This window comes from Narcine bancroftii, chromosome 1 (assembly GCF_036971445.1).
Source record: "Narcine bancroftii isolate sNarBan1 chromosome 1, sNarBan1.hap1, whole genome shotgun sequence".
NCBI classification, from domain to species: domain Eukaryota; kingdom Metazoa; phylum Chordata; class Chondrichthyes; order Torpediniformes; family Narcinidae; genus Narcine; species Narcine bancroftii.
The window spans coordinates 358,559,739-358,572,139 of NC_091469.1; the positions used below are offsets into that span (position 1 = coordinate 358,559,739).

At 38.8% G+C, this 12,401-nt stretch overlaps 1 protein-coding gene across 1 annotated transcript in view; it reads left to right on the forward strand.

The window, feature by feature from the left end:
- LOC138758248 (polycystin-1-like protein 1) overlaps positions 1 to 12,401 on the forward strand; it is a 140,707-nt gene that overhangs the window by 29,983 nt on the left and 98,323 nt on the right. Inside the window, exons 9-15 of the mRNA XM_069926933.1 lie at positions 1,213 to 1,455; positions 2,428 to 2,541; positions 4,011 to 4,162; positions 4,680 to 4,780; positions 7,820 to 8,015; positions 9,195 to 9,281; positions 10,047 to 10,254. Coding sequence (XP_069783034.1) covers positions 1,213 to 1,455; positions 2,428 to 2,541; positions 4,011 to 4,162; positions 4,680 to 4,780; positions 7,820 to 8,015; positions 9,195 to 9,281; positions 10,047 to 10,254 — 1,101 coding nt within the window. The remainder of the gene's footprint in view (positions 1 to 1,212; positions 1,456 to 2,427; positions 2,542 to 4,010; positions 4,163 to 4,679; positions 4,781 to 7,819; positions 8,016 to 9,194; positions 9,282 to 10,046; positions 10,255 to 12,401) is intronic.

A 12,401-nucleotide genomic window follows, 5' to 3' on the forward strand; every position in this document is an offset into this window, starting at 1 on the left:
CACCTTTCCCATTCCTCAACTCCACCCATATGGCCTTTGTAGACAAGTCCTCTTTCTGCTGCCCTGACTTCACACAAATGAGATATTTTCCCTCACAAGCAATGCTACTCCTCCCCCTTTCATCCCTCCCCCTCGATCACATCTGAAGCAACAGAACCCCAGAACATTGGGATGCCAGTCTTGCCCATCCTGCAACCAAGTCTCACAAAAAAGCAACGATATCATAATCCCACATGTCAATCCATGCCCTAAACTTGTCAGCCTTTCTAACAATAAGGGCTGCAATGGCCAACGGGAAAAGGGAGAGATGCCAATGAATAACCAAATATAATCTGCAGTAGAAACTCAGCATCAGTGGGAGAAAAAGAATGGTCAATTTTTCAATCCAAAGCCCTTTATCAAAACCAGTGAAAATTTTGATTGCCAATGAATATTTTTATTGGGAAGTCCACAGAAAATGTCAGAAGATGGGCGATGATGAGAACCCATGTGTTGGACATTGAACTTGGGTACAGGATGGAATCAGGATAGGACATCATTTGGAATGTTGGGGTCAGAGTAGAATTCAGTAATCAGCAGAATCAATGGAGTGTCAGGAAGACCATATGAATTCTATCCAACAGGCCCCAATCACTTGTCTAATGTATACTTCAGTTCCAGACTGTGCCCAGTAAGCAAGGTTGATTTTCATACCAGTATTATTTTCCTTTGTCGCACTACGGCCAGCAGCCCCATGTTGATGTTCTGGCATACATGGATCTGGAAGATCTTAAAATTTTATACAAATGAAATTGACTTTTTAAAATATACATTCATGTTTTGGTTTTAAAAAATGGTGTGTGTAACTTAGCTGAACCTCTCAAGATAGTTTTCAAAGTCACTCGCATATCCAACTAGTTACCTCCATAATGTTGTTGGACAACTGATAAAAGAAGAGGATAGACTGTTCCTTGCCTCTCCGGGTTTTAGATTAGAATTTTAATAAAAGATTTTCTCCCTACTCCTAATTCATATTTTTTTGTGGTAGATAATTCCATTTGCGCTAATACCAGTGTGATGTTTGAGATTGTGTCTCAGATCTTCAGGACAACTCTATTAGTCATAAAGTAATTTTTTTTTTTGCAAGTTTCCTGCAAAGCTTGTTTCTCTTTTATGCTTTACCAACTTATTTTGATCCAGAATGAATAAATAGATCTTAAAATTCTATTTCAGCGATATGTGCTGATCAACAATCAGTCCCAGTTTTATGTAAGCACCAATTTAATGGAACTCCAGACTTCTCAAAACTATGGCTTTCTGAACATAGTAAAAAGTACACATTCAGCCAAGTTTTTCCTTCCCGATCTTCTGGGTAAAGAGATTGCTGCAAGAACTGGTAAAAGTAACAGCTGCATCATCAGCCATTTGATCAGCTTCAAAAAGAATCCATACATTTGGGGAAAGTCTCCAGTGGAGGTTAGTGCCATGATAAAATTGTGGTGCGTTGATCTGTGTGTTGTGTACTTTTTAATAAAGATTAAGATTTGGAAATGGATAAAATGAATTAGAAGCTGTTTCTGAACAGGAAAAGCAGGTCTATTAAACCCTGGTTGAACCAGTCAAGGTGGACTCTGACATGTTCTGGGCGCCTCCACTGAGGAAGGATGATCAATGGCCTTGACTTAGCAGAATGCCTGAAGGTTAAATGAAGCGAAATGATGATACAAATTAGGATTTTATTCACTAAAATATAACATGGGCTGATTTGATTGAAGTTTCCCATATATTAAGTATAATGGATGGGAAATAAACTTCTTCCTCAAACATCACAAATACTTTAAAGTTGTTGATGAAATTGAAAATTGTATTTAACATCATAATGATTGGTGGTTCTGCCCTGAATATTGTTACAACTTTTTCTGTATCAGTAAAACAATTTGAGATATTAATATACTTGTACAGCAGTCCATTGAGCAAATTAAATTATATAGGGAGTTGTGGTGAGAAAGACATTAACTCACCTTATTTCTCACAGAAATTAATTGAGAATAGCATTAACTGAAAGTAACATTTCTTAAATTGCAATGCATAAAATGTGCTGAAGAAACTCAGCAGGTCAGTCATCATCTATAGAAGGAAAGGGTAACTAATATTTCAGACCGGAGATCATCCTCTCCATTCTTTCCTTCCCTCCTCCCCCTTCCCCAACCTTTTTATTCATGCACCTGCCTGCTAATTGCTCAGGCCCGAAACATTGGTTACCCTTTCCTTCTTGCAGATGCTGCTTGACCTGCTGAGTTTCTTCAGCACTTTTGTGCATTGCACTCAACCCCAGCATCTGCAGACTTTCCTGTTTAATGACATAGTGCTTAAATTCATCTGTAAAGAAATATTCCTTGAAGCTGTTTAACTAATTTGTATTGTTGGTGTAATTCTCTCTCCTTGTAGATAAACGGTGATGTTGCTGACCTCACGTTGTACAATTGCACGAACAGGAGAAAAGTTGAAGTTAAAGGGCTCAAAACACCAGTTCTAATTGAGTTTGAAAGGAAGTACTTAGCTGTAAGTTGCATAACACTGAGGCAAAGTATATTTAGAAATCTACATTAGTGAAATCCTGTGGCTTAAATTTCCAGTTTTCTAAATGGTAAAGCCTGAAAACAAAATTGCTGCATCACCTTTTAATATTAGTTTTAGGGTTCTGAGCATCACAAGTTCAGCATTTATTGCCCATTCCTGACTTCTCTTCAGATCAAGATATTCCCATTGCTGCTGCGTAGGGAGTTCCAGTATTTGTATCTGACAAAAATGAAAGACCAATGATATATTTCCAAGTCAAATTTCTAAATTATGCAAAATTTTAGTATTTACTCCTTTGGCCCCTTTTTCCCCCCCATTTAATCCTCTCTTGAAATCAAAACTCTGGTTTATTGCAAGTATATTGCAACTTTCTGGTCCATTTATAGCCATTTTACACATAGAAACAGGCCCTCAGCTCACCATGTCTCTCATGTCTACTCTACTAATCCCACTTCCCTGCATTGATTCCCTGTTCCTCTCTGCCATGCTCATTCAAGTTACTGTTCTTGCATTTACCACCTCGTCTGGCAGCTCATTCCTGATATCAGACATTCTGAGGGCATATATAGCGGAATTCAGTAATACCATGCAAGGCATTACCTCCAATAATCTTTTTCTCATTCAGTAAAAATAAATTAAACCAAGGTAATTTTAACATTAATGTTTTGTCAAAGAATGCCTCGCCATCTTGTTGGATCAAGTTACTGTCATGCAAGTTTAAACCTTCCAATCTGTAGTGTACAATTTCACAGAAATAAGCAGGATTAATCAGGTGCAATTCAAGTTGTTTTAACATCTGAGAATCACAAGTGATCCAAAGTACTGCAGCCATGTTTGAGTTCAGGTATGTGTATGCTTCATTGATCACTGGATGTTAAGCCATAAAATCTGTTACAACATTTGTAATTGTTTGATCTTGATCAACGATTAATTTTATTGAATGTCAATAAATATAGATGCAAGCCTGCCAGTTGCAGCCATTTTTCAAAGAAATCTGATGGTTCTGAATAAAATTATGTTAACTGTTTGTGCTCCACCTCCTGCCCTTTCCTCCTTTCTCCCCCAGCCTTCCTATTCAGGCACCTGCCTGCTTTTTGCTCATACCTTGAAGAAGGGCTCAGGCTCAAAACGTCGATTCTAAAGCTTTACTTCCTATGGGCCCTATTTTAGGACCTGAATATGCACAAGGTTATCTGACCTCATAAGCTAAGCAGGCACAGGCTTGCTCAGTCCTTGGAGGGGAGACTGCCTAGGAACACTAGGTGTAGGTTTCTGTGAGGGGCACTGGGCAAAGAGGTGACTCTCGGTCTGCCTTGCGGAAGACAAAAGTCAGAGAACCTCGTATATGTTATATTCTAAAATGTAGTATTACTTGACAATAATGGAACCTTTACCTCCTGAGTTCCTACAGCATTTTTGTGTTTTTAACGGTTTTCATTCCTTATTTTCAGCAGGAACCATTTCAGATTCACTTCCTCCATCGAAGCCAAATGAATCTCCATGTCCTGCCAGTGACACCAGCGAATCTCCAGCAGGCTTTGCAGATTAGAGTGAATTTCCTCAGGCCTACCAAGGAGGTGTTTCCTGTCATGCTGTTAGTGAGGTATGCAACAGTTTATGTTTTTTGGATGTGGGCACTGCTGACGAGGCCAGGATTTGATAGCAACCCAATCTGAATTGTTGTAGCATCATTGCTAAAGATTCTCAGTGTTTCTTGATGTGGAATTTCAGTATAATAGACAAGCAAAAATAAAGACACAATTTATATCTAAATCAGCATGGTGTGTGGCTTAAAAAGGAATCAAAGTTAAGCCATTCCAATATGCCTGCTGTCCTTGTCCCTTAAAATAAAGGAGATTTACTGCAATGGTATTTGCTGTTGGCACTTTTTTTCAATGTCACTGAACAGCACAAATTCCCTTGGTGAACAAAGAGAACCTGGAGACATCCATGGAGAGAAATGGTCAGTCAGTGTTTCCCGTCTGAAACATTAAACACCCTGATGCCTGACCCGCTGAGTCCCTCAATTCCTTCAAAGCATCTGCAGCTTTTATGTTTCTCTTGAGCAAATTACTTATTTTGGATTGAAATTAATGTTTTTACTTTAAATATCTTTCTAGGTCAAATGAAGAGCCAACTCCAAATAAATACAACTTTAAACAAGTCCATCACTGGGTTGGAGATGCGATCCAACTATTTATTCCTGCAACATCCCTCTTTGGTTTGTCACCCATCTTTATATTTTAAGCTTTTGAGTTCAAGGTTTTTTTTATATTTAAGTCATAATAAAAAAGATGTATATATTCAAGAATTCAAATGAGATGGATAAGGTGTGTTTTTAAAAAAAAACTTCTGAAGAAAATCATGTTCTTCTGAAAAGATAATATTGGGAAAAACCAATGACGTACAAAAACAATAAGAATGCTTTACTTATTTCACTTTTGTTAGCAATCTTGATGAAAAGGTTTTGTCCTGTCCACTGTTTCCTGTGTGCTTTATAAAGGTAACTTTTCTGTTTTTTTCCCCACCCACAAAGTTGGTAAATAATTTTCAAGTTATCATTATTGATGTATCAACACAGTACTTATTAAAACACACATATTTCTTGTTTAACTTTGAGCTAGATTGAATCTTCTGTTGAATGTTAAACAATAGGATTGTTGATGTCCCATCCAGCACAAATTTCATGGTTGACTGGTACCTTGTACTCTTCAGGAACAAGGACAACCAACAGCAGACACTTCCAAGCACTGGAGAGATACCAGCCACACTGGATAAATAACTCATCAGTATCCTCAGACAAGCCAACATCTCTACCATCAAACATCTAATTATACAAAAGGAGCTATGATAGGCATACTATATATTTAATAAAACTTGACACCACACTCTTGAAAGATGCACTCTATGCCAAACTATTTGCTTGGAAGGGATATATTTCAAGGATGTTTCCAAAGCCTCTTAGGCTTTTGGTCAACACTGTTCAATGACTGAACAATTTGATATTGTACTGAAGAACTCAAGTTCTCACCTTGGAGCTCACGGAAGCCCAGAGACAGCAATCTGTCCATTCAAACTCCTCCTGCCTCACTGTTGGTTGTCTGTGGTCCCATCATGGTTACCTGGGAACCCACAGAACTGGAGTAAGACATTACTAGTCCTGAGCAACTACCCAAGAAGAAACACCAATTTTCCAAAAGAGAATAGAAATAAAGAATATTCTTTTCATTATTGGGTATTTTAGTAAATTTTTGATTCCAAAATATTACCTCTGTATTTTATTCTTAGATGTTTGCCCCAGTGTTTGTGATATTTTTGAAATACATGGTTTTGTTAAAATCTGGCTGGTGAAGCATATCAGTAAGAAAGTGATTGTTAATGTAACACATTGATTATTGCATCAATGTGTAACAATATGAATCAGAATTTATTGTCATGAGCAAGTCACAACATTTATTGTTTTGCAGCAGCGTCATCATATTCATATAAACCTCCTCAACAATAGATACTGCACGTAAAGTCAAAGGAAGACAAGTTAGAAAACTGTTACTTGAAATGCTCATATAATCTGCTGATGCTTCAATAATTGATAGATATGAATCTAAACAGATAGGTACGAGGAAAGTTTCGACCAGCTAGCTCAAAGAAAATGCGTTTTGACAGTTTCTCAACCTGTCAGTAGGTAGATTCTACTTGCAGGTTCTTCAGTTTGTCATTCAGAATAATCACTTAACTATCAACACAAATTAGTAATGCAATGTAATTAGCTGATGTGTATGCTTGATTTTCATAGCCGCTTTAGTTGCCCATTCAGAGCCAGCTCTTCAGCGCTTGACGTCCTGCTTTGCGGAAACTGCCAAAATGTTTGGCCTGGAAGTCAGCCTGAAGAAAACTGAGGTCCTCCATCAGCCAGCTCCCCACCATGACTACCAGCCCCCCCACATCTCCATCGGGCACACAAAACTCAAAACGGTCAACCAGTTTACCTATCTCGGCTGCACCATTTCATCAGATGCAAGGATCGACAATGAGATAGACAACAGACTCGCCAAGGCAAATAGCGCCTTTGGAAGACTACACAAAAGAGTCTGGAAAAACAACCAACTGAAAAACCTCACAAAGATAAGCGTATACAGAGCCGTTGTCATACCCACACTCCTGTTCGGCTCCGAATCATGGGTCCTCTACCGGCACCACCTACGGCTCCTAGAACGCTTCCACCAGCGTTGTCTCCGCTCCATCCTCAACATCCATTGGAGCGCTTACATCCCTAACGTCGAAGTACTCGAGATGGCAGAGGTCGACAGCATCGAGTCCACGCTGCTGAAGATCCAGCTGCGCTGGATGGGTCACGTCTCCAGAATGGAGGACCATCGCCTTCCCAAGATCGTGTTATATGGCGAGCTCTCCACTGGCCACCGTGACAGAGGTGCACCAAAGAAAAGGTACAAGGACTGCCTAAAGAAATCTCTTGGTGCCTGCCACATTGACCACCGCCAGTGGGCTGATAACGCCTCAAACCGTGCATCTTGGCGCCTCACAGTTTGGCGGGCAGCAACCTCCTTTGAAGAAGACCGCAGAGCCCACCTCACTGACAAAAGGCAAAGGAGGAAAAACCCAACACCCAACCCCAACCAACCAATTTTCCCCTGCAACCGCTGCAATCGTGTCTGCCTGTCCCGCATCGGACTTGTCAGCCACAAACGAGCCTGCAGCTGACGTGGACTTTTTACCCCCTCCATAAATCTTCGTCCGCGAAGCCAAGCCAAAGAAGAGAAGAAAAAATGCTTGATTTTCATAGCCCATGTAGCATGTAAATGGAGTGCAGAACTTTTTAAAACATTACTTGAAGTAATGGGAGTTAATAATGTCACAAAGAAATGTTTTGCTGAATTGACTGTCCTATGCTTTAGCTCATCTTTCTCATATTCCATCTAGAATGGAGTATTATTGATCTCAACACTACTACAATGCTGGCACTAACTATAAGAAGTTTGTAAGTTCTCCCTATATCTATATGGCTTCCTCTCGATTCTCTGGTTTCCTCCCACCCTTGAAAATGTGCAGGGGCTGTTGGTAAAATTGAGTGGCATGGACTCGTGGGCCGGAAGGGCTCATTACCCTGCTCTATGTTGAAATTTTCAATTCAAAATTTTATCAAACAATGAGGCCAAATTAAATAATATGGTTAACAAAACTTAAAGTAAAGATAAGTTGTGAATTTAATTGGCCATCTATTTTCCATTACTTTTCACTCCAGGTACAGGAACATATTACCTTGGTCTTTTAGATGCAAACTATAATAGAAAACCAAAAAATAACTATCTTGCCAGCAATGTAAGTTATACTTTGAATATTCAATGGACTCAATGCTTGTACTGGGATGATATCCAGGAGTGGAAATCTGATGGCTGTTCGCCCCAGCAGGAATTAGATTCACTGAAAATAAACTGCAGGTAAGATTAATCTTAGTAGTTTGTCATGTTGTAGTTTTGGTTTGTGTTCTATTTTACATGTTACAAAAAGAACTCCTTTCTAGAACAGAAATTGAGAGGAAATACTGTTGTCATTTTCCTCCAAGCATGGACTGATTTGGAATTTCTTGAACACACACACTGTATGCTCTGAGCTTGTTTGACTCTAGCCCCACAAATGGACTCTTCAAGGAATCCAGCATGGGATAGTGTGACATGGTGGACATTCTTTGACACTCATGGTGAGGTGTCCAACCATACATTTACATACATCACAGGGGAATTCTTCATTGATTTCAGTTGACTTTTTTTAATTTTTCACTGTATACAATTTAATAGCTTGGATATATTTACAATGTTCATAGTTTTGACAAACTTTATAGCTGGTTTAGTCATAAATAAAGCTCAACTGATAGAGTCAGAGCTTAGAACAGGCCCTTCGGTCAACTCATTCATCACGACCAGGTTAGTAGTCTGGGCCAGTTGCATGCATTTAGTCATTTTCTTCTGAGCCTTTCATATCCATCAATCTGTCCAAATAGCTTATGAATGTTATAATTGAGCCTGTTTCTACAGCTTCTTCTGGCAGCCCATTCCAGAGCCACCCTCCAAGTGAAAAAAGTCACCCCTTTAGTCCATCTTAAATTTTTCCTCTATTGTTTAAATCTCTAGAATCACCCATCCTGGGAAAAAGACTGTGAGCATTTACTTTATCTGGACCCCTCGTGATTTTGTAAACCTTTGTAAGGTCACCCTTTTACCTCCTTTGCTCAAGGGAATAAAGACAATAAAGACCCAGCCTATAACTCAATAACTCAACCTCTCCAGTCCCAGCAACATTCTGGTGAATCCCCTCTGCAGCCAGGCAACATAAACTTCAGGGTTTTCCACATGTGTTCTCACCAACATCTTGTACTGCTGCATTACAAGGTCCATCTTTTGTACTCTTTTGCCCACCTATTGAAGGCAAGCATTTCAAATGTTCTTGTCCACCCAACTATCCCCAAGTCTTTGTTCTTCAATCATCTAAGGGGGCATACCACATATTGGTCCAGATTAACATGAGCTAAAGTTCATGTTTCATACGTTTTGCATGTTCTGATTGGCTATTTTGTTATTTTGGATGATCATATAATTTAAAATTGTTTTATTTTTAATTAGTTGCAATCATATGACAACATTTACAGTTGCACATCAGCCGGCTGGGATGAAAGATGTTAAATTCACTGATATCTTGATATTTATCGGGTGAGCATTGCAACTCTTAAGAATAGTTCAGCTGAGTCATGGACTCTGGATTGTACAGTTAATAAAGTGTAAAATTAGCACTGGATTATCACAAGCAAATACTTCAGTTGTCAAAATGCAAGTTTAAATTTCCCTTCATTGATACATTTTGAATATTCTAACATTTACATTGGAGTTGTTATCCTTTTTATTAAATATTGGATTGTTCAATTGAGATTTCATAAACATTCTGATTATGCATTATTTTCAAAATTCTGATTTTATTGTCACTATTTGTCTGAGATCGCTTCTTTGAATCGGTGTTCTGCTTTGTGTTTTCTCTTTCAATCTCAGGAAGCAACATACTATGTTCATTTGCCTGTGCTTTTTCATCTTGATCTTTGTTTGACAATTTTTAATGAGATTTAGACCATAACATTGTGGAGTATATTTATTTGTAATATCAGATAATGAGTTTATTTATTTTCATTAAAATATTCTAACATTTAACACTTCTGCAATAAATAATAAATACCCGGTCAGTTGATAAACATGTTATTCATGCAGTGAACATCACAAAAAAGTCTGCAAATGAGCAAATGGGCAGTTTCAAGCGTCGAGTGCAGGGCACAAAAGTAGATCATGCACCATTCATTGGAAGTTAAAAGCAGTCATTGTTTTGGACCAGAGCCCCTTGGACAGGAATCAACTTTTATCAGCACTTTGTATCTGCACTTCTGATCATTTCTTTTTTGGAAATTTATGGTTATGTATTTGCTTTGGCAGTGTCTTTGAAAACTACGTCACTTGCATCACTGTTCTGTTTGCACTTACCTTCTACATTCCGCTGGTTATCTTGTGTAAACGTATGGATCTTTACCTTGAGACAAAACCTGGAAGAATTGTATTGCAAGATAATGCTCCCACTGACCAGTTTCTCTACGAAATCACTGTGGAGACTGGCTTCAGGACAAAGGCTGGAACCACTGCTAAGGTATTTTATTCTTAAAAATCATCTTTCTTCCTTTAAGTTAACAATGGAGTATTGATGTTCCAAAGAGATATGAGAAAGTACAAAGTACTCAACAAAAAAATTATTAATTCCAAATGATTTTCTGAAGTTTATTTATCATCCAATTGCACAAGTACAACCTGACAAAACATTTTCCAGTTCTTGGTGCAAACCATGCAAACACACAATACATAACACAGAGACAAGCGATATATATGCAGGACAAATATACATGTATGAAAATAAATGTTATTTAATAAACAGTAGCATCTCAGATGGTTAGTGTTTGCAATTCATTTAGTTGTTCAGCATTCTCACTGCCCGTGGGAAGAAGCTGTTTCTCTGCCTTGTGGGACTGTCTCTAATACTTCTGTATCTCTTTCTTGACAGGAAGTAGCTGAAAGATGTGTTCAGAGTGGTAGGGGTCCTCAATAATTTTGCACACCCTCTTCAGACAACAATCCCTGTAGATCACGTTGATAGGGGTGGGAGACCCCAGTGATCCTCTCTATCACTCTTATGGTCCTGCAGATTGACCTCTGATCCAATTCTCTAGAGCAACCATACCACACTATGATGCAGCCAGCCAGGATGCTCTTGATAGAGTTCTTGTAGAAAGATGACAAGATGGTGGCCGGGACCCTTGCCCACTTCAGTCTTCCCAGGAAGTACAGTTGCACTTTCCTTGACAAATGAGGAGATATTGTGTTCAATGTAGGTCACTTGTTAAAGTGGACTCTAAGGAATTTGGTGCTCTCTACTCTCTCCACTACAGAGTTAATGTATAGTGGAGGGTAGTCGTTCTTGGTCCTCCTGAGATCCACAATCGTCTCCTTTGTCTTGTCCACAGTGAGACTCATGTTGTAATTCTGTGACCTTATCATGAGATTTTTTTTCCTCTTCTCTGTAGTGCAACTCATCATTGTTGCTGATGAGGCCAACTACTGTTGTGTCATCTGCAAACTTTAAATCTGTGTTGGAGCTGGATCTGACGTTAGAGTCATGGATCAGTAGTATGAACATGAGCAGGATGAGCACACAGCCCTGAAGTACACCAGTGCTCAGTATGACAGTGCTTGATGTAGGAAACAAGAGCTCCAGAATGGAAGCACCAGAGATTGCAGATGTTGGAACCATGAGCAAAAAAACAATCTGCTGGAGGAACTCAAAGTTGATTCGAGAGTTACAACTCAAAACATCGACAATTCATTTTCTCCCACTGATGCTGTTCAACCTGCTGAGTTCCTCTATCAGATTGTTTTTAAGATCCAGACTATGTGAAGGAGTTAAATACCATGAATGTAATACTTTGGGTTTTTTTTTAAACTGGAATATCATGTGCATTGGGTCAAATGGCCTTGTTCATCTGTATTTTCTGATGATCCCATTATGTTAATTAACTGTGTTAGTTTTTAACCATCCTCCAGTGTAGGAATTCATGTATATTTGCATCTGACTCAAGCAAGTAGATGGTTGTGAATTGTTAATGTCCTCATGATTTTTTTCTTGCACAGAAACACAGGAGGCCATTGTGTCAATGCTCGCTTCCTGCAGTAGATTCATCACCCTTTCCTCCCTCTGGCCTTTCTGTCTTACTGCTCTGATAACCCCTTTGGTTAGTTTTACACTTGTCTATAGAGGAGTAAATTACACTAGTAAATAACTGACCAGCACATCTTTGGAATTTTCATAGAAACCACAGCATGCAACAAAGTTTCACAATTACAGGCAGAATGTGAAAATATCACACAGAGAATCAATGAGATCAGAATTAAACCTGGATCCTTGGAGTTGGGAGATATCAGACCTCACTGCTCTGCTACAGTGATGTTCTTAAACAAATTTTCAAACTAAGATGCTGATAAATCTTTTGTATAAGTTGACTGGCAATGTCACGGAATAAATGAAATGGCTTGTTCAATGACATTGTCCCTCAGGACAGTCCAGTAAATGAAGAGGTGAGAGACCACAACCCAGCCAACTGTTTCAGGTAATTAACCAGATAAAACTCAATATCACATCAATTGAAAAGCACCCATTGAACAAATTAAGCCTCCTTACTCAGCACAAGATTGCCAGCTGTATGTGATCTATTAGAATTTAAAAAGCTATTTGATATGCAGCAAACA